This window comes from Ochotona princeps, chromosome 4 (genome assembly GCF_030435755.1).
Source record: "Ochotona princeps isolate mOchPri1 chromosome 4, mOchPri1.hap1, whole genome shotgun sequence".
Lineage (NCBI taxonomy): Eukaryota > Metazoa > Chordata > Mammalia > Lagomorpha > Ochotonidae > Ochotona > Ochotona princeps.
In genome coordinates, this window is record NC_080835.1 from 35,632,159 (window position 1) to 35,657,147 (window position 24,989).

Genomic DNA, 24,989 nt, shown 5'->3' on the forward strand with positions numbered 1-24,989 from the left:
TGATGACATTTTAATAATAAGATATTAAATTAATAATATTTCTCTTACAGCTTACTGTTCACATTCTAGGTTCAGTATTTCCTAAAGTGTAGTGAATTTAGTATGCATATATAAACCTACATTCAGAGGACATAATAAGGACTAAATAGTCCTTTTACTGACTGACTTAAAATTTCCTGCATTTTAAAATTAACAAATAGAGAGTATATCCATTTCAATCATGGACCACATTAAAGTGTTTTAAAATCTTGATTGGTTTTGAAGTCATGGCTATAATACTGTGTACATCTTAAGGTCCTTAAGATAGGATAAAAGAGTCATTAAATTACAAATGAAACAGAAATCATACCTAAGAAAGTCTGGGGATATGGATGGACAAAAAGTCATGATCAATACCAAATTAGTTTTGTCGAATATGAACTTGTAAAACAATTTGGTTCATCAAAGGTAGAGAAATGAGGGGAAAGAATAAGAATATACACCATAATAAAGTTCTTACTTCCATTGCACCTAAAAGATTTGCACTCTCTCCAATGCTTTCTTCTATGTACCTACGTTCTTCATCTGTGATAGTAGGATGTTTTGCAGGGCTCTCATAAGACACCAAAAGCCAAAACATGTACCAGACCATCCCAAAGCTTCCTGCAAGCAACAGTTCAAAGCATAGAAGTTAAAGAAAGCCATCGCAAATACTTCCATTGAATAGTTCTGTGTTCAGATAAAACTAAAACAGTCTCATGAGAAATGTGTTGTGTGGAATGCAGAATTCGAACTTAGGTTTTATCCAACTGATTTTATCCATTTCTCCTTGTCCTTCGATGCTAGACTTCCATCTCACGGAAGTCTGATCCTGTGGTTTTATCTCTTTGTCTCTGTTAAAGAGTAATGATCAAAAAAATAATTCACAATAGTGATTGAATAATGGAGTTGAGGTGGTATGCATACATCCAACAAAGATTTACTGTGATTCCTAGTTTATGCAAATATATGAACATAACAAATTTCATGCCCTAAGAGAATTTTCTGGGAATGAACTCATTTGTTACTCACCAGCCTAGCATTTACAAAAGATATTTTGTTTCCAGATTCAAAAGAAAATGATTCCCTCTTTTGTTAACATGTCCACATCAAGTGAACAGACTATTAAGTAAAATCCACACAACCATTTTAGCTGAGTGGCTACTTTACATGAATAATAGATTCTTGCAACTAACTCGGTAGCATTTAATACTTTGTGTAACCATATAACATATTGTTCTCAACACATTCTATTCATTGCTTACTGGTCATCCTTTAGGCAGATAAAATTTATTAACTGAACGCCAAAAACTGCTTGCAAGTCTTTTTCTTTGTATTCACACCACTAAACATGTCCTAATTGCACAATGTAAATCTGAAAGCATTAATAATAAAAAAAATTTCAAGTTACTTTTTCTGGTTTCCTAGCAGTTGAACATTTCATCCCCTTCCACCTTTTTTTCTGTTTTTACCTAGAGTGGTAATCCAAATGCCCCGATCTCTGTAATGCTTTTTTGACAAATTCTATCTTTTAAAGTCGCTCCTTAATACTGCACCTAACCTTCAGTTGTGTTGTATTCCTCTTAGTTACTGAATACAGCAGTAAACAACATGGTCTCAAATGGTGTTGATAGACATGATAGCATAGTGAGTACAGAATAGGGATCTCACAGACTGAAAGCCTGGCTGTAAAGCTCAGTAGGTTTAATATGGCTGAAGCAGTAACTTAATCTTTCTAAATGAGTATAATATGGGATACCAATTCTTTTTCCTGGGATTTCATATAAAGAAAAAAATTATAACGTGGAAATTAACTTGCATAGTGGGTGGTCCAAAATACACAGAGGAGAACTCTTCTAATTTATTAACAACTGTCATTACCATTGCCTGAATTAATCTAACATTGCAGTCTGTACAAATTGGTTTTTTTAAATGAATTGTCATTATTTAAACTTATGACATATATTATACCTCATTAATTTATAAAATTGAGTTCTGAATGCCAGCCTAAAGACCTAATTTATGTTATGTATGCACGAAGCAAAAACACAATGATACGCTATTTTCATATTGCCCAATATTTACATTTTGCATTATTCAATGCAAAATATGAAATGAGAGGTATGTTAAAATAATGGGATTGTTTTTTATAAATGCTTGTTTCATATTCTTGTTTTAAAATTATGTTATATCTTCAACTATGCTACTGACAAGGGCTCTAGTGTTTAGCACATCAGCACCAAGGTCTTAGCATTTCACCATATCTAACTTGTTCTAAACACACCTCATAAACAACTGCTCTTAAATTTCTCTGAATTGCATGTGGAGCTTTTGAAAACCTAGTTAGAGATAGAGATTAAATTTTCCTAAGATCTTTCTTGAAAAACAATATGTAAATACACTGATGGCTTACAGTTTCAGACCTTCACGGATCCAAAACTCAGTCTTAAGGTTTGAATCAGGTAAGGAGTTCCTACAACAAAATAGCCATGCAATATCTACAAACAGAGGAATTTGCTTCTAGAACTGTTAAAAATGAAAATGGATTGGAGCAAATGTGGAAGCAGCCAGATACTGTTTTATGGCATGACTTCATTATCTTTTCGATTTATGTGCCTATGCCCAAAGATGATATTAATTAGTGTCATTACCAGTTAGAACCAGAATCCAGCCTCTTACATTTCTCAGTTTCTCATGATTAAAGGTGCCTCTTAAAAATTTTTGAAAGGTGTCTTTTAGACTTTAAAGTCCTCAGAACTTTTATATTCTTGTTAGAAAACAAACAGAAAGGATATATAGACGCTATTTTCATATGGGGTCAAAACTGTCTTTAATTCTGGAAAAAAAAGAGGCATAAGATGTGTTGCTGCAACATCTAACTCTGATATTTCACCACAAAACTGAATCATGAAACTATAGCTGTTTTTCATATTTCAGTCCTACCCAGTCTTGAGAAGTGAGACCCCCAAGAAAGACAAAGAAAGAGGGAGGTGGGCATTGTGTATATCCTCATCTTCAGAAGCCTTTAATTAGAGCTAATTAGCTTTTCTTCATAATCAAGGACATATAAAATATTTCATGCTGTGCAATGTTTCCATCATGCTGTGGCATCTTTTTAAAATAAAAAGTACCAATGTAGGGAAAGTAACACAGAATAAAAACGGTTTGCTTGTTCCCAGATGAGGGAAGGATTATTAATAAAAGAAAATAAGTAGATACAGATGTATCCCAAAGTCTGCAATACTTTTTCATTCAGCCAATGCACATCTCACTTTAACCTACTGTAGAGGAATGCTACGTACCATATACATAAAACACTGAAGACCAGCCAGTATACTGTACAAGGATGCCAGCTAAAGGCATTGCTATTACAGCTCCAGCATAGGAACCTAAAGTAGAAAGGAAGAAGAAAGATAGGAAAGTCATTGAAACCTCTTGACTTCCTCACAAATTCTTCGACTGATTCATGCAAACACACCTGCATCTATAGTCACAACTACATCTATCACCCATAAAAAACATCGACATAGCTAAACATGTAAAACAACGCAGGACTACACAAGTGATCACATCAACCTACCCAACACACGCCCGAGTTTTAGAAATAGTAAGTCTGGGCCTGACGCAGTAGCCTAGCAGCTAAATCCTCTCCTTGAACGCGCCAGGATCCCCTATAGGCACAGGTTCTAATTTTGGCAGACCCCGCTGCCCATCCAGCTCCCTGCCTGTGGTTTGGGACAGCAGTCGAGGACAGCCAAAAGCTTTTGGACCCTACACCCACGTGGGAGACTCAGAAGAGGCTCCAGGCTCCTGCTCTGGCTCAGCATGAGCTGCAGCCGTTGCGCCCATTTGGGGAGTGAACCATAGGATGGAAGATCTTCCTCTCTGTCTCTTCTCCTCTCTGTATATCTGGTTTTCCAAAAAAATTAAATAAGTTTTTAAAAAATAAATACTAAGAGTCACGCAGGCTGATGTGTGCCTGTGTGTATATTTACCTGGCTGGGACAAGAGTGTGTACGCACCAACCAGATAGTGTGAACATATTCTTCACACTTGGAGTAAACATCTTGTAGAAGAGTCATGCCAGTTTACTTTTGTGTAGGGCTGTATGACTTATTTTAAAACTTGAAATGTTATTGTGAAAACAATGAAGTATACATAGAAAAATTGGCAACATCTTTAGGCAATAATTTTTCTGTTCTGGCACTGTGCTTTAAATACAAAAATATAAAATGGATCATTTTATAAAAACAAAACACAAAAAGAAATATAAGATTTAAGGACTCCAATGAGAGCAAAAGGAATTCTAATGGTGTTTTAAAATTTTTCCTCATCTTCGACCAAAGAGTAAGTAAATTTATCAGCTTCAATCTTTACCCAAGTTTTTCTTAGATTTTACCCATCATAGCTACACCTGAACACAGTACTCACCGCAAAAGGAGGTGGTTGCCAATCTACTCCTTTCTAGAGGAGGAGCCCACTTACTCCAAATGCCATGACATGCTGGGTAGGTGACACCCTGTGATGGGGACAGTATTTAACAACATTATCCCGCATCAGTGGAAAATAAGCACACTCCCTTCCCTAACGCTGTTTCCTGCAGGATAATCAACAAGTTAACAGGGAAGGGCCCTCACCAATTCCCTGGAATTTCATTTTAAAAGGCTGCAAGTTTATGGAAAAAAGAGCTAAGTACCTGACCCAAAGAATATTTCCATAGAAAAATAGTAATTCCAGACTAATACAGACTTGCCACAAAATGTTCAATATATTAATTCAGGATTATCACAAGAAAAACATGGGTTCAAAACTTGTATCATAACACATGAAAAACAGTGCTGCTTTTCTTTTCTACAAGCAATTAAAATATCTTTAATCCTGTCTAATTTAGAAAACAGCAGGTGGACATAGTTTAGTATAATTCTTAGGTAAAACAACAGATTGTCTAGTCTCTGTAATATTCATTTTTATATTGTTATTACATAAATGCAAACCAATAGTGCAGGCTTATTTCTTAAGAGAAGCAGGAGTTTCTCAATGACATGCCAATCTTGAAACCATAGCATTCTGTAGTTCCATACCTCTACAAGTCCTTGCAAGATTCTCACAAAGATGACACATCCATAGTGCACTCTGGCTGCCGATGGAATTAGCATATTGAGGGTAGAGGTGAGAAGTATGGCAGCTCCAAAAACCCTAAAATTGAAACATGGTAGCATTATTGAAATATATACAGCCCAATTTGTATAGTTAAAATAATCAGCAACTATACTTTTCTGATACATTATTTTTTTCTAGAAATATGGACGTGTAGACTCGATGGCCTAGCTATTGAAATAAAGATTTCAGTTATTTAAGAACTATATATGTTTTTTCATTATTTTATTTAATTTTGTTTTATGACACAGTTTCATAGGCTCTGGGATTCCCCCAACCCCTCCCGATACCCGCCCCCATGCTGGATTCCTCCACATTGTTGCAGTATTACAGTTCAAATCCAGTCATGATTCCTTCATTGCAAGCATGTACTATGCATAGAGTCCAGCATCTTATTGTCCAGATAAATTCAACAGTTTCTTGGGGAGACCATCCCTGGTCTGATTACATTTATCTATATTTATTTTATTCATATAAGTACGTTATAAATTGAAAATATTTAATGAATCACTGCATTTGGAGCTCACATCTCATTCTACCATAAACTACTTAGCAATACACTGCTAGAAGCACTTAGCACAGAGTCTGACATACAGTTGCTACTCACTGACGAGTTGTTAAAAAAAATAATGAATATCTAAGTGGATTGAAACTTACATTTTTAAAAAAATTATTTTATTTTTATTACAAAGTCAGATATACAGATAGGAGGAGAGACAGAGAGGAAGATCTTCCGTCTGATGATTCACTCCCCAAGAGACAGCAGCAATGGCCGGTACTGCACTGATCTGAAGCCAGGATCCAGGAACTTCCTTTAGGTCTCCCACACCAGTGCAGGGTCCCAAGGCTTTGGTCATTTTTGACTGCCTTCTCAGGCCACAAGCAGGGAGCTGCATGGGAAGTGGGGCTGCAGGGATTAGAACCGAACCGGCTCCCATATGGGATCCCGGGGCGTTCAAGGCGAGGACTTTAGCCGCTAGGCCACCGTGCTGAAGCTGAATCTTACCTTTTACATCCTTTATTTGAGGAGCTTCATATTCATACAGATTTTTATATGGCCTTGATTTTAAATGTCACAGAGATTCGCATGGTTATATCCCACAGCACAGGTTTTTGTCACGCAAATAGCTATAGTTACCATATCTGCTTCAAATTATTCTCTTCATGCTTGTTGTGTGAGCAGATTGTTTTGAGGTGCAATTCAAATACTGTGTTTACAAACTACATTTAGAAAGAAACTGATAGTTTATGACCCCGAAGTCTTAATTGATGTGAACATCTCACTAAATTATATCATTAAAAATAAACTTCCATAAGTTAATGCTAAGGAAGAAAACACTCTCTTAACAAAGTATCCTTATAGACAGATTCTCTTGCAGAAATGTCTTTAATCTGTTGAACTGGAGCAGGTTTTATCAAGACGTAATCCAACAATGGTCAGCCACCTCACAGAAGCTCTAATTTTTCTGAGGCACATGTAAATGTGATGGCTAAATACTGAGATTTAAAAAAGAACACTGGGCCTTATTTTTGAACTACTGAACTTGGGTGTATGGCTTTACGAAGCATTGAAGCAAAATAGTTTTTTTCTATTTTCCATACTCTTATTCAAAAACTTGTGTGTATGGGCCTGGTGGAATAGCTTAGTGGCTAAAGTCTCAATTTGCATGCACCTTGATCCCATATGGGTGCCCATTCTAATCCTGGCTGCTCCACTTCCCATCCAGTTCACTGCTTGTGGCCTGGGAAAACAATAAAGGATGGACCAAAGCCTTGGCATCCTACACCTGCGTGGGAAACCGAGAAGTTCCTGGCTCCTGGTCTTTTGTGCCCATCCTCCACACTCTCTCCATTCCTTTCTGTCTCCTCCCCAAGGTGTATCTAACAGGTGCTACTTCTCTTATGACTATTTTGGAAACATAACATGTGAATTTTATATGGATTTAAATTTCTATCATTGCTTTATCTCCCTCTTGGCACAGCTTGTAAATACCTTTGTCTGTAGATAAATTGATGAGGGGGTGGTTTTTGACCCATTCTTTAGTTTTGGGTTTCTCAACTTTGATCCAGCTAACATTTGGGGCTGGGTAATACATTACTGTGAGGCACTGTCTGGTGTATCATATGATTCCTAACAAGAGCTCTGGCTTTTATCTCCTCATTACCAGTAGCACACCAATGAAAACAAGTGAAGACAACTAAAAATTTCTCCAGCAATTTCTACCTGTCCCTTTGGGAGACAAAATGATCCACCAGTACAGCTGACCTATTATGACCTATGTGATGAGTGCCCACTACAATCAGAGCTAAAGTTAGTGAGCGCATATTTCAGTTGCTAAACATATTTCACAACTCTCATATACTCTATAACCACCTAGGAACTCAGTGATGCCAAGTATTCTTATGCCCGCAGTATTGATGAGGAAACTAAGCCTAAGCTATCTGTTAGTTAATCATCCGTTCCATGTATGCCCAGTCCTAAGTAGAAAGGACTTTTTTTAGAACCAGGTCTTACTTCAAAGCCTGTGGTTTCACATATCATTACATATACAATATGTACTTAGTAATCAAGGCCACAATTATAACCATAAATATATTTAAATAATAAATTTTATGAAGTTACATGTAATCAAACTGCTATTCAGAAAATGTCAGATGATTATTTGCAATACTGACATTTCACATTTGTCCTGAATAGTCTTCGGAATTATATATCATGACATTGTCTATATTCTTTTAATTTTCAATTCCTGATTCCAGGAACCACCTCCTTTTTCCTATTAGTTATCATTGCATCTTGTGTCTCTGTGTGCATGTGCCACATTTTGATTAACTCATTTCTTGTATTTGAGGTTTTTTTTTGTTTGTTTGTTTCATGACATTGTTGCCTGTGATTCTTTGCCTTGGTCCTCAGCCACTACCCAACTGCAATCAATTACTTTATGGAGTTTCCCAGCTTGGTCAGTTTCATTACTGATCATCCAAATTACTTGGTGTTACCAGCCTTAATGAAGTAGATTTGGTGTTCAGCACTAAGGGCTTCCCTGATTTGAATTACATAGGCTCATCACATTTGGATGCCAGCACAAAAAGAAAGGCTTGTTGTATGTCTAGGAATTGACAGCTTAATGGATTCCATGTTTTGGGGCATCATGGAAAAGCGTGGTCTTTAGCACTTCTTGCAAAACAATATAACACCAATTGCACCACAAGCAGCTATACCTTCCTTGTGCCATGGTGCATGGTGGTGCATTACAGGTGAAGCTGAATCTTGAGTGCTCCTGGGTCTTAGCCTCACCATGACTCCCTGACGGGAGGTCATGGCATCTTAAAATCCACTGACTTTCTGGGTGAAAACAAAATCCATCAAGAGTTTACATAACCACATCATCTCTAATTTAATATAATTGTTATGCATATTGATAGTCTAGTAGTTGGAGTTTTATTATAAAAATTATTGCCCTTAATGGGGGCAGAACTTTACATTTTTCTCTGTCATACAACAGAAACTGGGGCAGCCTCTCCATTCAATAGCCACTCATACAATAACACTTTCTTTGTGAGAATATGGTTTACTTATTTTTGATTTATTATTTACTTTTATTCATTAGAAAGTAAGGAGGAGAGGGGAGGGCTTCCTTTTACTGGTTCAGTCTGCGAATGTATGCCCAGGAAGCCAGACTGCTGTCAGAGTCTCACACGGGTGGTAGGCACGCAAGCAACACTTGAACCATCACCTGTTCCCACAGTGTAAACTAACAGAAAGCTACACTTGGAAGTGTATCCAGGACCTAAAACCAGGCACTCTGACATCAGGGGTCATCTGACCCAAGCACTATGTCATTCGCCCTAGCAAATGCCCACTCTGAGTGCTACAGTGCACAGGATAGAATGTTTCGCTGAGGAGGAGGTTATCATTACAGAGCAGCTGCTTTACTTCTACCTGTGTTTGCTGATTGAATTCTCACAGCACTCCTAAACTAGATTTTGCTCTCATTTTACAAGAATATGGCAGAAATGCAAATACAGCAAGCCTAATGCAAGGTGTAGTGCGTGAGCGACTTGTTAAGATGCCCGCATGTACCTTGGCTTGAAACTGTTTCCAGCTTCTTGTTCATGCATATAATGGGAAGCAGTAAGTGATGGCTAGCCACACTTATGCAGGACCTGTACTTGAGCCCAACCCATGTTGCTGTGACATTTAAAAACAAAGTAGAGATCTTTATCTCTATCTTGGCTTCTAATTCTCTTCCCTTTTGCTTCTTAAATGAATAAATGATAAGTGTAAAGGAAACAAATAGGAAGCAAAGGGGGAGGGGCAATTCTGCAGAGCTGACCAGGCAATAAACTTTATAGAAATACTTATTTGGGCCATCAAAGATGAATGTACAGAGGAAGAAATAAATGCTAAATGTAAGAAACTTATAAAGTTTCAGAAATTGGAGAGGTTGAATCATGTATATTATGGAAAATGCTGGATGTGGCAGTGCAGGTGAGTCAGAGAAATAGTGCAGAGTGTGATATAAATGAGAATAGGTTGAAGAAATATATGTGGAAGGGAGTTTGAAGTCGTCAAAATCTTAGAACTGATGGAATTTGAGGTGGTAATAAAGAATGGGTGACAATTATTATGGTTCTTCAAAAATTTCATGAAAAACGAAATTAGAAGCATATGTTCATTTTGGTGTAATTTTCTGAATCAATTGAAAATACAAGTTACAAAAAATTATATGAGTGAAAACATGTTTTCACCATAAAAACTCATTTGAAATTTCATTTGGCATAAAATCTTTGAAACATCCTTGTATGTTCCAAAGCAAATATGACACTTACTGACATAAAGGGGTCATTATCTCTGTAGTCAGAAAGTCAGGCGTTCAAGGTGTGTGCAAGTTCAGGCAATTTGAAGACTTCATTAGAGAGCAAGGAGAAAGTTTCTGACACTGTCAGAAGAAGGTAAGATTAATACAAGTATGTGCAGAAAATTTTGTAGGAATCTGTCCTTGTTATTAGAGACCATATGAATGATAATTTACTTAACCTTTCTAGGTTTCTGATTCCCTACACATAAAAAAGGCAACAGCGGTTAATAGTTATGAGAATCAATTATAGAAAGAGACAATGAGTTCAAAATTTATCTCTGCCAGTTATGATGTGACCTTGAGCAGCTTATTGAACTCACTGTTCTTTCTTTTTCTCCAAAATTAAAATATTAATAAACTTGGAAGCTGTTTATTACAGGTAAATTGGGGCTGACACCATGGCTCAATCCTCTGTCTCAGGCACCAGTTCATATCCCAGCTGCTCTGTTTCCCATTCACCTCTCTGCTAAGGACCGGGGGAAGAAGCAGAGGATGGCCCAAGCCTTTGGGCCTCTGGCCTGGAATAAGTTCCTGGTTCCTGGCTTGTATCAGCTTAGCGCTGACCATTGTGCTCATTTTGGGAGTAAACTCTCAAATGAGAAACCTCCCTCTCAATCTCTCCTTCTCTCTCTGTAAAATCTGCCTTTCAGACAAAAATCCATAAATCTTAAAAATAGACTTTTATTACGCATAAATTGTCCAGGTGAGTGTTCTCACTCATCCTAAGCTTTTGAAGAATACCAGAAAGTATGCAATGATTACATTAATATATTATCTATGACTATTATGGGGGTCAAGCAAATAATACACCCATTAAGAAGCTTAGTCTTGTGCTCATGAAAGTAAATTCATAAAAAAATAAATGTGGGCCAGTAAGAAATAAGCTGTGGTAGTTAGCAATTTCTGAGTTCTTTATTCACATCACTTCTGGATTCTCATTAAAAAGAAAACTTGCTTGCTTAGTTTTGAAAGGTAGGGTGGCAGGGACAGAGACAGGGAGAGCAACAGTTAGACACAGAGATCTTCCATCTTGCTGTTCACTCCCCAGGTAGCCACAGTAGGGCAGGCTAGGCTAGTCAGAATCCAGGAACTTCACCTGGATCTCCCATGTGGGTGAAAATGGCTCAATATGGTAAGCAACCATCTGCTGTTGCCTTGGCACCTTAGCAGAGAACCGGATCAAATACAAAATAGTAGGAAATCAAACCAGCTCTCGATGTGGGCATGACAAGTGCATCCCTACTTACTGCAACACTGTGCTCCTCTCTAGATGTTCACTTTAATGCACTATTAGATAGCTACCACTCACTGTCCCCAATTTACACTTTGAATGACCAAGTCCCAATGAATTTATATAGCTTGCCATGGTTGTTTAAGTGGTAAAATAACAAATATGGCTCATGTTTACTCAGCCTGGTTGTAAGCAAGAGCCTTAATTCTAGTACTAACAGTGCCAACAGAAGCAGAAAAGTTTTGAAAAACTAAAACAACCACTCACTTGAAATTCCATAGAGAAGCTTACATGAGTAGTTTTGCCTAAGTCTAGATTAAAATGATTAAGTCTAGATTAAAATTAGAGGAGGAGTAGAAATAAGTATGGAAAAGAAGTTCAAAAATGTGAAGCATTCTGGCATAGTGAGTTCTACATGGACACCAAATGTAATTCAGAGGCTTGTTGGCATAAAAATCGGTGGTTATCAGTTTCTGATTTGGTAGATTTATGTGGGACCTGAGGTTGTCTATTGCTGACAAGTTTCCCAGGTAAGTACTGATGCTGTTTGATCCATCTTTGGGAATAACTGGTTTATCAACAGCATGCAAGTTATTTTGCCTGGACCATCAAACAATGGATGAATGTAGGGGAGAAAAAAGCCAACCTGCAATAAACAGCTGTGCAGAGTAGGAGATGTAGCTTAACTTTTCATTGTATAAATGAGGCAGAAAGGGAGATGACAAAACCTGCTCGGAAGAAAGTCATTCTTTAAAAGGCACAAATTGAGGGCCCGACATGGTAGCCTAGTAGTAAGATCCTCACCTTGCACATGCACGGATACCATGTGGGCGCCAGTTCCAATCCCAGTGGGGCCACTTGCCATCCAGCTCGCTGCTTGTGGCTTGGGAAAGCAGCAATGGATAGTCCAAAACCTTGGGAACCTGCACCCACATGGGAGACCAGGGGGAAGCTCCTGGCTTTGAATCAGCTCAGCTCTGGTCATTATAGGCACATGGACAGTGAATCAACGGATGGAAGATCTTCCTCTCTATATCTCCTTCTGTCTATATATCTGAATTTTCCAATAAAAATAAATAAATCTTTAAGCACACACACATTGAAGTCAAATCATTAGATTGACAACACAAATGACCCTCTCTGGCCTAGTTGAGTACCCTCATACAGCAGAGTGACTGAAGAGCCGTCATCGTTCCTAGGAGACATTTGTATGCTATAACATAATACTAGCTAAGAATGTAGTTTCATGAGAATTCAAATTCTTAACTGCTGTTTGAATGGACTATTACTCACTGGGTATATGATCTTGCTCAAGTCATTGGTACTTCAATTTTCTTAGCCTTATTTTCTCTATCTAATGATGGGCATGTGTTTAGATACTACAAAGGAATATTACAAAGATTTAATGAATTATGAAAGGTGACCGTGTATGGTCCATAGTAAATGCCATTTAAACACCATAACTTCTATTAGAGAAATTTCATGGTATCTGGGAAAATTTTAGATGGTTATTATTCCTCATTCTCTTGTTGCAGAATGATTTTGCCATGATAAGGTAATTCCATTTTTGTGATGGCCAATGTCAAGATATTCCATGGCATTCTGAAATTCTAACAGTGCCTAGTGCATGAAAATATTAATGGAAACTCTATCTCCCATTCTGAAGTCATACAGAGCAGTCCATATAAAACATCCAATAGGAAGCAAAAAGGAAGTGTATGACTTTCTCTGCAGGATCCTTCTCATCCTTTATCCCATAGCCCTCCACATTCAATTATTTTTACAAACTCATCTCTCAGATATTCCTAAAGCAGTGAAGAACATCTTTATAAATCAGCTCGGTTGATTAGATGATTCTCTCTTCATTCAAAATCCTAAGAGTTTATGTATTTCCTATCCCTTCTTTTACTTGTATCTCTTGGAGAAAAAGCCCAGATTTTTATCACTTGAAGTGCCATGGCACTAGTGGAACGTTTTGTACATGACATATTCTTAGGAAGTCTGCATGTGATTCCTTGTGTGCACAAACCTTCAGAAGAGGGCAATAATAACTTTTTTCTAAGGGATTCACAAATATTAACAAATCTTTTTTCCCCTGAATTTTATTTGTCTCAGTATCCTACTCAATAAATGGACTATTTGTTCTTGAGCCACTAAAGGAACAAACTGCTAATTAGAGTACTTCCCTTTTAGGATGTTAGGTTCATAATTGGCAGTTTAGAGTACACCTGTGGATCAGTCCTTGCTAAAGGTAGCTGGTGAGTTGAAGTATATGGTGCAGTCTAGCCTCTTCTTTGAATCCTCCAAATATTGGAGTCTCCTGAAAGCAAATGTCATAACACTACCTGTCTAATACAGCATCCTCATCAGCCTCTGAAACTGATATTGTAGAAGCTCTGCTTGCAAAATTGAAGTAAGTGGCATTGCCTCAGCAGTGACAGTGCCCGCATAAAGCTCCTCAGCATTTATCAATGGCTTAGTGGTGTGTGTGTGTGTGTGTGTGTGTGTGTGTGTGTGTCATGTTGTTGTGCTTATTTACAATCAATGTTTTTGTTTGGCTTGATGCTAGAAAACAAAGACACAGACGCCGAGTATAATTTTTATATTTCTAAAAACATGAGAATATATACCAGAAAGCATTTAATGTTCAAGTAAACGTTATTGTCCCTATCTCTAAGCTGAAGTTGCACACACATGATTCGGTTTCAAAGCACTATTTGTCTGTAGGTAATATCCATCACTACAGAATTTTCGAGTTCATTTCCTGACCAAGAGATTCATCTGGCCAGCAAAACTATGTAATTAGATCAATTTAAAAACTATTCTGCAGCCATGTTTTTTTCTTGTAGACCTAGTCCATAAGTGTGTACTATAGGGATTACAGTATTGTTAAACAGATCTCTCTCTCTCTCTCTCGCTCTCTCTCTCTCAATCTCTTTCTCTCTTTCTGTTGCTCCACCCCCCCCACACACACAAAGTGTAAAGAGAGTGAATGAGAGAGAGAGGGAGAGAGAGAGTTATTTAACATGAGAATTTGTTTATCATTTGAAATCAGATATTCTAGAGTGGATAACCCAGCTCCGCCTCTCACCATCTGCTAATAGAAAAAAAAAATACCTCTGCTATTCAATCTTCCATCCTCCCATGAGTAAAAGAAGTATCAGAATTACAACCTGACTGTGCCACTGTGAGGATGAAAGATGGTAAACATAAAGTATTATTCTTTTAGATTCTAATTCCATCTGCCTCCTCAAATGGAAAGCTAGGACAATTATGAAGATGATTTATAATTCAGATCCTGCCATTTAGAGACAAATAGAAACTTCATTGCTCAACATTTTGCTCTACATTGATTGCAAAGCTCTTTTGATAATAAGCCACTGCTTTCCTTTTCACATAGGCAGATTCTCTTCTGCCATTAAATTCAGGTGAGTTGGCTTTGGTTTTCTCCACCCTGTACTGAAGGCTGGGCTTTTTGAGCTTCAGGGCAGGAGAAATAGCCCCCTTATTCATGACATGAATTAAGCAGTTCTATCTCTACCGACTTTATTCCACCTAAAGTAAACATTGTGATTTTTTTAAGGTTTATTCTACAATGTCTTCGATATCTCATTATAAATTTTTCTAGGAATATTTTCAATGCATAAGTTTCTCCACAAATTGACTATTGTATTTGATAATATAAGAAATAATATAATATATTTGAGAATATTTGAGTGACTGTGGTTTTTCAGTGCCATTAATAAGTTGTATATTTCCAAAATTATTATTTGATTTCTTGTTTATATTTTATGCTTTGTTGTTTTGTTTTTCTCTTTTTGCATTATAAGACATTTCAATAAAGAGGCTCACTTACAGTTTGATCATCATGTTTTCTGCATAAAAGTGAGTAATCAATAACAAAACAAATACTGGACATTGTAAAGAAAGGCTTTTTTCTAGAAATGAGTAATTTTTTCCAAATAAATACTTGCACATTTTTTGGATCCTCTCATTTTACCAATTGTAAGGTAAGTTATTGATAAGATCATCTAGTATATTTATATCACCAATATATAAATTATATTTAACATTGGTAGTATGTAATACAGGATAGAAATTATTGATACAGTGCTAAACTATAATATTGATACATAATAGTATTCAGTATGCTCTCCATGAAGGATTCTAGCACATCACACAAATATTTTCAGCAATAAACTGAACACACCATTTCAAAGATAAAATAATCAGATCACGTAGGTCTTAAATTGTTGAACTTTAAGTTCCAGGGTGTAAGCTGAATCTCACTCAAAATAGTATTCCATTTTTGTTTGAAGTCCTTATAATTAGCAGCCAAAATGCTAATTTAAAAACTCATTTATGATGTCAATGTAAGTAGAAATAGACTATCAATAACTTAACTGGAGGAAAAAGGCAAAGAAATGTACAAAGTAATTTATACTATCCTAAATGTATTGTTACTTAATAAAAAGATTAGAAACTGGTGGATACTGGTGATTTTTCAAAGAACTATATTAAAATCTTTGTGAAATAAAATGAGTGCTTACTAAAGTTGCTTTCCAGAATGGCAAACCCATAGAAATCCACTTAAATTTGCTTTTCTCACAGTTTCCTCTGAGGAAAATAATAGCATGCTAAAATGAATTTGCTGTGATTATTTTCAAGTTGAAGTCAGTTCCTATTTGTTTTTCCTCTGCTCGTTATACATTCATGCAATTTCCTTTCATCTCCTGTACATCATGAAATAATAAGCTTTTGTAATCCCTTGAAATACATTGGTATGCGTGTGTAGCAGGATTGTTTGTATCACCAAAACCAAAAATTTTGGAAAAGCAAATGAAAAAACTGAAAATTTACAATGCAAATTTGCCAATTTATATTCTGTGTAACTGTAAAATTCCCAGTTACATGCATTTCTATGACCAGAAGCCACAAAGATCCTAGATGATGCATCCACCCCAGAGAGATTTGTCTAGAAATTCTTGCCAGCATCACCAGCAACTTATCACTTCTAGAGTTGATACTCATTTTTGCTAAATCAATTAATCAATCAATCAATTTCCATTTGGGAAGTGGCTTGTCACTTAACAGGGGACTAGTGTCTCTCACCCCAGGTGGGAGACTAATCTTCTTCTGCAGGGTCTACAGTGGACTGATTCAGCCTGTTTAATCTATTTAATCTAATCAGATCGGGATATGGGCACCTCCCTTTGTCACATCTGATGCCCCTGCTCCAGTATTATAAAGGGAGAACACAGGCACAAACCAGCTCTCTGGGTCCCCTGATGCATCATTAAGTTGTAGAAATGACTTCATCACTCACGACAGAGAAATTAGACAGCCCCAATGAATGGCATATGGCAATAGGAGAATCACTCCACCAGCTGCCCACCTGACTCTCCTCCCTCGAAATCAAATCCCTCCCCTGTGGAAGCTGCCTCTGCACTGCGGTTGCTGCATGCTGCTGCAGCAGCAAGAAAAGCCAGAGCTACAAGGCAAGCAGGGATTGGAGAATGAAAAGAGAAAGGCTCTTGTAGCCAAGCACATGCAAGCCCTTGGAGACCTCTCTCCACCTCCAGTCCATCTATTCATCTCCTGGCAAGGAGTATTTTCTTTTGTCAGAAAAAGAAAAGCTGCATTTCCCCCAGATACCTAACCTATAGGGCCATAATAGAGAAAGGCAGCCAGATATTGGAAAAGCAGCGAGGTGAGATAGTCACTTCTTACCCCAGAAGATTGTGTATTTATAAACCATTTCCACCACAGCAGAATGGTGGGCTGTTATAGGAGGCTTCACACTGTTAGAATTATTTTCTCATACAAAAGGAAATTTGCAAATACTTCTCACAGAAAGAGTTAAGAACCCCTCGTTGCAGTGGAGTTTTTAATGGATAAGTAAGCAGGGAAAAGAAAGTGACAGGTTAGTTAGATAGGTAGAGAGCAAGAACAATTGAGAAAGAGCGAGAACCAAATTTGTGTGAATGCATGGTGGCAGAGATAATGAGTTCATTTCAAGGCTTATTGCAATAAAAAAGAAAATTTTTTTTTTGTTTTCTTTCAATGATGTAACAAGAATTCCACCAGTGAAATTGCCCCCTTTTCAGCTTGAAACATGTATCTCTTATATTTAAAATATTTCCTCTGTTTCTGAAAAACATTCTAACAACAGACTTTTTTCATAATTGGGAAATCTAGAATTTTGCCTAAAAATAATGCCAATTTAATTTCTCTAAATATAAACACACATTACTCAACAGTTTAAAGCCATGCATTTTGGTCTCTTCATTTTTTGTATATATTGGGTTCTCTCCTACATAATGATGTGAATTAAGTTGTGTCAGCCAAACACCCAGGAAGAATTCTTCACTTTTGCAGACAGCACATTTAAACCCCCTCAGTAACATTCAAACCTGTTTCAGTCTTCTAAAAGGGTAAATTGCCCAAGAAGCTGAGTGCGAAGAGATAGTCCCAACTGGCATGATTGTTTTTTCTTTGAAGAATACCACTCTATTTGTCCTAACCAAGATCAAGTATAGAGTCTTTTTGTCTTTTTCACAAAAAAAAATGCAATGATCTATGTTGTGGTCTAGCATATGCACAAAAATATAGTTTGTGTTGCCAAAAAAGAATATAGGGGTCCCCTGGGTGTGCTAAAGACTTCTATCTCTAATTCATGTATTTCTCTGCAGGATTTGGGGCATGATAGATTGTAGTCATCCGCTGAGATTGCAGATGGTTCAGCCTGCTGCCGAGCATGACCTCAGCAATGAAGTACACAGTATGAGAGATGTGAAATGACTCTGTGAAGGTAGCATGTGATCATGTGTTATCAGTCTCCTGAGTTCTAATCAAGATCATCAATCTCTTTTCAAAGAAATACATACTGTGGCTCACAAAGATTCAGTTAAGCAGCACCTTCAGGAGTATGGACCTACAAGTTTGGCTTCAGATCATCTATTCACTGGCTTTTTGTTTGCTTGCTTGCTTGTTTTTTAAGTTCAAACCACCTTGTTGCAATACCTGTTTTTCTTGAAGTATTTATAGTATTCCAAGCACTTTTGTAAATAATGATGAAGCTGTGAGAAAAATGTGGACAAAACTACCTACACTCATAAATCTTATATTGTAGTGGAGATAGATGACATCAAACAGATAAATAGGTGCGACATTTACATAGCAGGAGGTAACATACACTGTGCAAGGCTAAGAAATCAGGGTAACAGAGGAGTGCAAAAATCTCTAAATAAGGCTTAAATATTATGGTCTCCTCTATACAGTATCTGTGGATACAGGATAATACATTCAAAATGGAATGTTGACCAAATGTTGGCCAAATCTCCTTTGGAGTATTTGACTTTCTTTAGTTATGTCTTTTACAAAACAAAACAAAACAAAGCTATATCTATATCTGTATCTGTATCTATGTCTATATCTATACCTATATAGACCCAAGCCTGCTTTTTCGCCTGTTAAACTTTTGTCCAATTTCTCTAAGCAATTTAAATGTAGGACAAAGCCCAAACTTACCATTTTCCCCTGAAAAGACAAAGAAATTAGTATGACCTCATGCCCTGAATTATTTGAAGATACAATTACTTTTCTTACATATATAATCATAACATTAAATGTTGCTATCTTCAAACATCACAGATTTAGAAAGGAATTCCTTCAGGAATCCTTTGAGTTCCCCTCTCAGTCATCGGTGGAGCTGACTATCCCAGCCATGGGTCTTCACCAATTAAGTGCCGACAAAGGAAACAATGAGGCCAGGACCTTCCTCTGGGACTGAGCTGATTCCCTACAGACTCATCCTGTGCCTCCTCTCCCTGAGCAGGAAAGCAAAAACATTTAGAGTGGGAGCTCTTTCTGTACCCAGAGTCTGAATGAGAATGAGACTTTGTTACATCCATGAACTAGAGGAGCAAGATCACTGTTATTTTTTCCTTGAGAAATTTGTCAGGAGGTGTATGTAGCAGGGAGCTCTTCTCTAAGGAGGTGCCTTCTTCATACACCTCAGCTCCTCTCCTGGAGCTCTGCCCAAACAGTAATGGCAAACACTTCAAACTGAATTTCACTATACATAGAGAGGAAAAAGAAAAAAATCTGTCCCTAGTATCCCACCCAAAGGAAATCTCATTCTAGTATTAAACGATCCTTTTGGAGAAACTTCTTTCCACGGGCAAAGGTATTTGTAGGGAGACTGGCTTTACCGCATTGCTTTCAATATTTTCTTAAAATGATCACAATAGAAAATACGCATCTTTCAAACCAATTCCAAAAATCTCTCTGATTTTGTATTTATAAAAAGCCTTCCAATGTAAAAGTATATGTAACTTTGTAGGATTAGTTGGACATTCACCAACATGCTAACAATAGGTGTAGCTAATTAAGTTACTTAAAATTGTATTGTTCTTGTGAAGCAAATGAAGCAACTGTGTCAAAGCACTCATCTGTGATTAAAAAAACAGCCTCTATAATTTCCATATGTTCATAAAATGTTATCATAGATTTGAAATTAATTTGCTCAGTCTTGTGGGACACAAGATACTGCACCTGAAAATATAAAAGTATCCCTTTTGAAGAGTCATTTATAAACATGAATCAATTTGGGCCCAAACAAGAATTCTAAAATCCGGAAGTTATTTCTTTGAGAAAAAAAGCTGTTGAAATAATTAGAGCCTGAATCATCATCAATCTATTCATTACTAAACCTGATAATAAATGATAACATTGACCTTGCTCTTTGGGTGTGTGTGATCAGAACAGCCTGCCTATTGATCACCTAGTTTACAAAGGAAAGTCAAGCATCCCGAGTGTTTTTGCCCTGCAGGAAAAAGGTAAGGATTTAATTTCTGGCAAGCTGGACAACTTGATCCCCATAAAAACCTCTAAGGTACAACCATTATATGACATGACATTTAATTTCTTCTATCATTTCCATTTTTTTTTTGTGAATTGGTGATTTTTTTTCCTCCTGAGGTAAAATATTTCTTATATAATCACATTTGGCATTTAAAATTTTTTTTTCTGGGAAGTTTATCTTGTTTGAGAGGATAGTTTTTTAGGGGAAAACAATGAAATAATGATAAATTGGGGATTCAAAGCCAAAAACGTAATATATTCATAATTAGTAACATTTAGCAGAATATTGCCTCCAAATTTTTTGACATCTATTTCTTTTGTCCAGTCAGTAAAATTAAATTCTCTGCATAACTAATTATATTAACTGAAATGGATTCCTTTTAGGAAAGAATATTTATCTCCTGCTGGCTCTCAGAACTAATCACTCTCGCTGTCAGCTAAAAATATTCCAAAGGCATGGTTCCAAACCTATCACACTCTTGGCGTTTCTAAGAACTATCCAAAACCAGCATAAGATTAAAAGTAAAATAAAATGTCCAGTAATTCTTCCTGAGACATCTCGCGCAGTAAGCCACCTCTAGAGATGGCGTTGTAGGGAACAGGGCTCTGGGGGCGGTGGCAGGGAGCAGGGTGGGGAGGAGTTACACAGGGAGAAAACCACGACCTAGGAGTTGCTTGGGGCTACCGACTCCTTCCTCTAAAATGTGGTTGGCATGGAGGGCGTGGGGTGCGGCTCCAGGTACAAATACTTGAAGCAGGGTAGATGTGATGCAGGGCGAGTTACGCGTTCAATGTCAAGTCCACAACTCAAACAGCATTTGCTTTTTTGTTTGCTCGTTATAATCAGAATAGTCGCAGCGACACAGACGAGGTAGCCGCTCACTGTGGGCAGACCAAGCTGTGCCCCCCAATCCCACCAGTCCTTTTGCCTCAGCCCCAGGGTGCTGCTGCGAACAGCCTCCGGAACTCTGGACCCGCCGCGGCGAGGCCTCAGGCGGCTGGACGCAGCTGGAGCCTCCTCTCACCCCGCCCCTAAGGAGCTGAGCTCATTAACAGGTGGAGTCGGACTCTCGCGCCTCAGATCCCGGCATCCTCCATAGAAATGAGCCCGTCCGACCCACAGCACCATCAGGGCGGGTTCTGGCGCCAAGCCTGGAGTGCCTTCCAAACCGGAGTTGAGCTCCACAGGGAGCCGGGGCACCCGCTGGGCGTGGGGACTGGAGCCAGGCACGTGATGCTCCCCACCCCTGTCTTGCACCCCTTTTCATGGTCCCTGCTGGGCTCATCCAGACCTAGCTCCAACTCTTCTCCGGCTAGTTCACCAGAAGCCGACTCAGCCTCTGCGGCGACACCGACGGTGTGGTCGCTGCAGCCCTCCCGAGAGGGCGTAATTCCTGTACACCTCATGCTGGGAGGCGGACCAGCCTGGCCCCGAGGGCGCGGGTGGGAACTAGACGGCCCCACCCAGGATCTCCCCAGCCTTTCTGGGTGCAAACGCTGCGCCCCAAGTCCCGGCCCCGCCGGGCGCCTTACCTGTTGGCCGCCAGCCGAGACGCGATGTAGCCTCCAGGAATCTGAGTGATGATGTAGCCCCAAAAGAAGGAACCGTGGATCATCCCCACGGTTTCTGGGTCCCAGTTGAATTTGGCTTTCTATGGGGGGAGGTAGGGAGAAAAAATGGATAGAGAGAGAAAGAGGAGTCCGTGTTGGAGGACGCATTTTCATCGAATTGAACCCCGGGACCTCAACGCGCTGGGCACTCTGCATTCTGGGGATGGGTACTCAACTTTCATTTCCTAACCAGATTGCCTCGTCTTAGGAAACCACGCGCATTAACGAAATAGATTGTGAGCAACGGCGAGACTGGGACCCCGCTTTTGCTTCCTGGCTCCGGTCGTGCAGCTTGGATTACTGCCGAATAGCAGGAATACTGGGCATTCGAGCTCTCCCCTCAACCCCCACCCCGTTAAAAAAAAAAAAAATTCGTTAATGGGTGTGGGATTAGAGACTATGGTCCAGGGTGTCTTGGCAGATCTCAGTGAGGGCGATGTAGCGGGGCAATTTAGGAAACGGAACCAAACCTTCCCGACCTAAATAGGAAAATTCTGGCACAGCCAGAAAAGGACACGGAAGGGCCGGGAGCACTGTCGTGCTGGCAAGGTGGGGATGGGGCTGGGTCAGAAAGTGTTGGAGTGACCCAGCGACTTTGGGAGAGTGGCTGTAGTCCCTCCGGGTGGTTTAACAAGTGAAAGGGAGGAATTTGCCTTTCGGTCCTCTGGGCTGCTGGAGAAGGTGCAGATCTGTTGAATGCGAACTTTCAGATCAGGATTACTCTGGCTGCAGGACAGGGGGACCTTTTAGTTTCCCTTTAACTATAAAGTTGAAGCCCAATGTATTTTGCAGACAGTCCTGGAAAACGCTTCCCATCCGCAGAGTGAACCTACTGTCTCCTCCCAGTTTTTGCTCAGCTTGATTTATGGCCATCAACCCCTAATGTTGTACTATTATGTCCTGAATAAAGGATTCCAGTGACCTTGAAGTAGCCCTCTCTGCTCTGGACATCACTGGCTGACACCTAAACAGGCACCGGCAGAGGGGGTGAGGGTGAGGACAGGACTCACAGTGGCCCTGCGACTCTCCCTGGCTGGGCGGGATCGACTCTCCTAAAGGCGGATCCTCAGAACCCCGCCCGTATCCTTGAACACAGCTAATGGAATTTCAGTTTTCGATTTTGTTTCATTATATTTATTAAGAGTGTTTGTTGAGGATCGAAGGAAGTGAGGGGAAGCCGTAAGTAACAGGCTACTCGACTCCTCCTTGCAAAGGGAAAATACTGCTATTTAGAAATAGTGGACAATAGCTAGCGACTTCTTGTTACTAGTCATTTTTCATTTAAGAAAAAAAAAGGTGGGGTTGGGGAGGCCTTAATGACTAGGGGCTATTCTCCAATCTGCAGCTAGGAAGGGAGGACCCACACCACAGAGCAAAGGGTGTTGATACTGCCACCCCACCCTCACCCCAGGGGCAGCGCTTAGGCGGGCACGGGAGCATCGTTTTTCAGTGGGAGTTGGGGAAAGAAAACAGGGATCGTAGCTTGGCAAGGACCTAAGGCCATGAGCGGGAGCCAGGTCGGCCCCAGCGCTGCCCACCTCCTTGATGACCTTGCCCCCGCGGTGGATGGTGCTGTTGTTGACCATGTCCACGATGGCCACGCCAAGATTGCAGCGTATGCCGAAGGAGATGCAGAAGCCCAGGCCGCTCATGATGGCGATGATGTAACGACGTGGAAGGCCGAAGCACGTGCAGTCGCACAGGGGCGCCTTCTTCTCTGGCACCTCCAGCGGCTTCCCATCCTCTGTCAGCTCAATGGTCTCGCCGGCTTCCTGCTTCTTCTCCAGCACCCTGCGCGGCAGAGCGAGGGAGGGGAGGCAAGGGAGCTCGGGTTAGGAGCTCCAGGCTGCTGCCCACTCCTCTCTCACACAGCTCACCAGGGTAGCGGGAGGGCCCTCTCCGCGTCCCTAAGGTTAGGGTGGTGGGCCACCACCAAGCCTGAGGAACCCTCCTTGCTCTCCAAATTCAGCCAGCCTCCCCACTCCGCGGCTATGTCCCTTCAACTTCAATACCTTCAGGCCTAAAAAAATGTAATTCCTTTCAGTCCGAATCCCGCCCCTCCCATCCCATTCTACCCAAACCTCTTGATTCAGACACACTGACCATTCGGCCTAACTGTCCCGGGGGGGGGGCTTAAGTTTGCTAGGGGAGTGGTCTCTGGAATGAAGCCTCCTCCACACCTGCCCTCAACTCCAGCAGTGTCGCACCTGAGACCTTAGATCTTATCCTGACACTCAACTCTCACCCGCATTCCTTCTTAACCAAGTTTAACCTTTCCGGGTTGAAGACTCTGGGGATCTTGTCTCCTGCCCTCGCCCAGCTCAATCCCTTGGTGACTAAATCGCGGCTCTGGGCCCCTGACCCTTTGGAGAAGGACCGAGAAAGCTCTCCGAGTTTGTCAATTGCTTGGCCTCTCCTTCCTGCAGCCGCAGGGTGCCAGCTCAGTGCTCACACCCCAGTTACACATTGCCCCCGTCTTTTAACTCAAGAAGGAAACAAAGGCCTCCGCAGCATATGGCCGACACCTAGGCTCCCTACAGCTAGAGCATGAATAATTAATTATTCACAATTTTGCGTCATTACTCGCAGCTACAGGCAGCGAAAAATTTTATGGGCCCATTTCCAAAGATGTAAATGGAGATTCCCAAACATACAAATGCGCTCTCGAATCAGCTTTGAAATATGTTTCACATCAATGTTGAAGATCTCCCTTTTAACAACAACGATATTACACGCTTTCACCCATCTGACTCAAATCTTTGCCAGGCTTCCTCCGGCCTCCCCGTCTCCCCCGTGAGGAAGTGGGGAAAGGAAAGGGAATCAGGGAGTGGTGGAGCGCTTGTATTTGAAAGTGGTAGTGTCGTTAGCCAACCCCTAACCCTGAGATTTCTGTTCAAGAAATAAGAACGCGAAAGGTAGCATCTCCATGATCCCCTGGGACTGGTGCTTTCCATAACCAAACAAAAGAACGTAAATGGCATTTCCATTTGTAGGTATTTTCCAGTGCATCCAGGGCTTTCTTTATTTCTGTTAATCTATGCACCTTTAAGTCATGTATATACACTTTTTCTTGTTATCACACAAGAGTGGAGCGAAATGAATTTGTAGAACAGTGCTGAGAACGCACAGCTGAAGGAGATGCTGCCAGGCAATTTGAAGTTGCTGGAGAAGAATGTCAAATTCTACAAATTCTCACCTGATGCTTAGGTCATCTCTTGTTAGGTTAATGATTGTAGCCAGAGTAC

General features: G+C 39.8%; 1 protein-coding gene across 3 annotated transcripts in view; it reads right to left on the minus strand.

Annotated features, from left to right (window-relative positions):
• SLC17A6 (solute carrier family 17 member 6) overlaps nt 1-24,989 on the minus strand; it is a 39,184-nt gene that overhangs the window by 12,791 nt on the left and 1,404 nt on the right. For all 3 annotated transcript variants that reach the window (XM_004585449.3, XM_058662474.1, XM_058662473.1), the window contains exons 2-7: nt 23,283-23,535; nt 21,667-21,785; nt 5,100-5,214; nt 4,450-4,537; nt 3,321-3,407; nt 500-642 (exon numbers count right to left, since the gene is read on the minus strand). In XM_004585449.3, coding sequence (XP_004585506.1) covers nt 500-642; nt 3,321-3,407; nt 4,450-4,537; nt 5,100-5,214; nt 21,667-21,785; nt 23,283-23,535 — 805 coding nt within the window. The remainder of the gene's footprint in view (nt 1-499; nt 643-3,320; nt 3,408-4,449; nt 4,538-5,099; nt 5,215-21,666; nt 21,786-23,282; nt 23,536-24,989) is intronic.